The following is a 2,889-nucleotide window of genomic DNA, read 5'->3' on the forward strand; positions in this document are numbered from 1 at the left end:
GTGGGTGTGCATCTGCGAGACGAGCCCTCTCTCTTCGTCGCTTCCGGGAATCCTGGTGTGACGTTGTGCCAGCATTATTACCAGCGAAGGCAGCTTGAAAGAGAGGGGACCAAGATAGCGGCGGAGAGCACATGGCATGCATCTGTGCACAAGCGGTAGCCCATTGAGCACGAGAATGGAGCGGACCCACTAGTCGGAAGTGAAGTTGCGGGCCCCGCCCCAGTCATATCCTGGGCACGGTACGATGTACCACCACTGGTAGGAGAGCGTCTCGCCGAGAACACAGCCACGCGCGTGACACTTAGTGGGACAAATTGGGCTAGCAGCAACTCACCGCCCGGGCCACCGGGACAATGTACGACGACATAGGCTGTCGCGAACACACTGCATCCGCGTAGCCCAATATCGCCAATTAGGGACGATTATAAATTACCTCCCTAGCCTGGGTCCTCAAATTTATATGTGAATTGCACGAGTTGTGGATAGAGCCTCGTCCGCGTGTCCTGCAACTCGGACCCAGAGCAGAGCAGCCAGCTCTCCGGGGATCTATCAACACCGACTTGTCTGGCTCGTATCGGGATGGGAACGAGGCAGCGAATAATTGGAGGAAACCACTGTGTCTGCGTAGCCTGTGCATGTTGTCCCGCTCGGTCTTTCTCGTTCCAGGACGCCGTGGCTCCGGTACCAGCACCAACGTGCTCCAGAATAACATCGCAAGGTCGTCTTGTATTTGGTAAATATTACTGTAAATGTAGATTCTTCGCGGTCTGCGGAGCGTGTGCGAGTCTGATAGATCTGCCGGTCTCCGGGCTGCTCTGTGGCGCTTCGCAGACACGGAAGGAACAAAATCAAGCGTGGCACAAGCTCGGAGTGAACATGTCCTAGCGGGCATCCCATATGGCCGCGGACCCGAAGCGGGCAAGACAAATATGCTATACGCTGGGCGGCAGGTCATGCTATACATACCAGTGCAATACAACGACGTGGGGCGAGAGGGATGGCCCACGAGGTGTACACAGCAGGGTGGACCCCATTTCAAATGGATCCGTTGGGGTATCTGTGAATAAACAACGACGGGACCAATCGACTTGCTCATAGCGGGTGCTAATCAAGGCTCGCATTCGTCCGCCGCCGCAAAGGCATCCATTCAGGGCGACACCAGGAGATATGTCCCAAGCACCCCAAGATCCGGAGGGACATGCAAAACGGGGAACTGCAGGTAGAGATGACGTTGAAGTGGAAAATTAGCTGTGCAAAGGGAGTAGTCGAATTGATTTACGGAGTGGACAACACACGCTGCACGCACATTGGCTTCTGGGAGATATCACCAGGTGATGCCCTGCTTTGACGCACAAAATGGAAGACAGGCGTGAAAGCGTGTGCCCATTGCCTCACAGGGACAGTTTGGCCGCCGACGCACCGTGACCCTCGACCATTGCTTGGGCATGATGACAGACCGTGAGTGAGGCGGATGTCGAAGCACGGATGAGCGCAACAGAAGCATATTCAGAAGCGTACTGAATGGGTACATATGCATCGAAACATGCGCACGGATGCGATAGCTACAGGCCATAGTGGACATGGCTGCGAAAGGGACACGTTTTCGAAGAGCATGGTGCTGTTTGCATCTGATAGAGACCAGAGACAGCGCCTATGGAAGGATCAGGGTGGGAGCACGCCGTGGTCTGCTCATGCCCGTTGACAAGTGCGACAGAGCGAAGGGAGCCAGGTCGTGTGGCAACTGCGAGCGCTGAGGTGCCGGAGCGCCTACACAGTACCTCGAGCAGGAACGCAAGAACGGCGCTAACGACCCTACATCACGATGGGAAGCTTGTAGAACAGTTACTGTCTCCAGCATTGGAAAGAGCGCTTGAACAGACGCGGCCGCTCTATCCGCCGAGGCAAATGGCGCAGCTTCAAGCGGGCTAGCGCAGGGGAAATTGCGCAACCAGTCCACTGATGCTATTGAGTTGACGTAATATTCGTTTTCGACGGTTCTTACGATAATCGATTGGAGTGTATCATCAAGGTGTGCGGAAGAGACATCTAAGTTCCAAATTCGAACGCGCGGGTGGAGCGTAACCAGTCCGAATAGACGGGTGAAACCTGCGGTGTGTTCTCGGACTTTAACCAGCCTGCACACGCTTGTGTTTGGGCGGCGCGCCGGCCTGGGCGTGTGCTGCGATCAGCGGATCTGGCAGGTATCACTCAAATGTATGGTAACTTACTGCTAAAGCAAAGCCCACACTATTGTTAGCCAGGCGCTGTCACACGCAGGGTCGATCACCATTACGCGAAGGCGAAGAAGCCGTTTCGGAGAGGTATACACGTCTGGGAGTGGGCAGAGGAAAGAAAAGCCTCGGAGTCGAGCTGGACTTGGAACTGCATAGCTGTGGTCGAATAAGAAAGGGACGACGTCGCACTCACTTCGGACCCGGAGTGTCACCAGTTCACCTGGGGGCGACTGTCCTCGGGCTGTTATTGCATCCGCCTCGAGGCAGGCCGCAGGCGTGCGATGCGTCTTCTGGCATCGAGCTCCGCTTGAAATTCGCATCCACAGCGAGAGCTCAGAGGCGTGTAATCAATAGATGCTAAAGATGGATTATCCACCGCGAACGTCGCGCTTACTCGTGGCACTACCGGCACTTCTAGCTCTGGAGGGCGCGGAGAATTGGCGCGGTCGACGATAACAACAGACTTGAGATGAGGACAGCTGGCGCTCAGACGGAGGAGGGCAGCATCGTGTTTACGGCCTTCGAAGGACAAGGAGAGACGCGGACAAGCTTTGCCAGAGATGCTAGACAGGGCACGTGTCCCATTTAATCTGATAACCGCACGATCAGCTGGATCGGGACTTGGGTCGGGCGTCGAGGAGAGCCGAACGCTGTC

General features: G+C 55.8%; 1 protein-coding gene across 1 annotated transcript; it reads right to left on the reverse strand.

The window, feature by feature from the left end:
- Positions 1-1,147: 1,147 nt before the first annotated feature.
- FIBRA_09119 (uncharacterized protein) lies at positions 1,148-1,447 on the reverse strand (the record flags this gene model as incomplete). The annotated part of the gene is made up of 2 exons (XM_012321448.1): positions 1,148-1,213; positions 1,421-1,447. 2 exons carry the CDS (start codon positions 1,445-1,447, stop codon positions 1,148-1,150), a joined length of 93 nt encoding a protein of 30 aa, XP_012176838.1.
- Positions 1,448-2,889: the final 1,442 nt, after the last annotated feature.

Source organism: Fibroporia radiculosa, assembly GCF_000313525.1.
Source record: "Fibroporia radiculosa TFFH 294 genomic supercontigs, scaffold10018, whole genome shotgun sequence".
Lineage (NCBI taxonomy): Eukaryota > Fungi > Basidiomycota > Agaricomycetes > Polyporales > Fibroporiaceae > Fibroporia > Fibroporia radiculosa.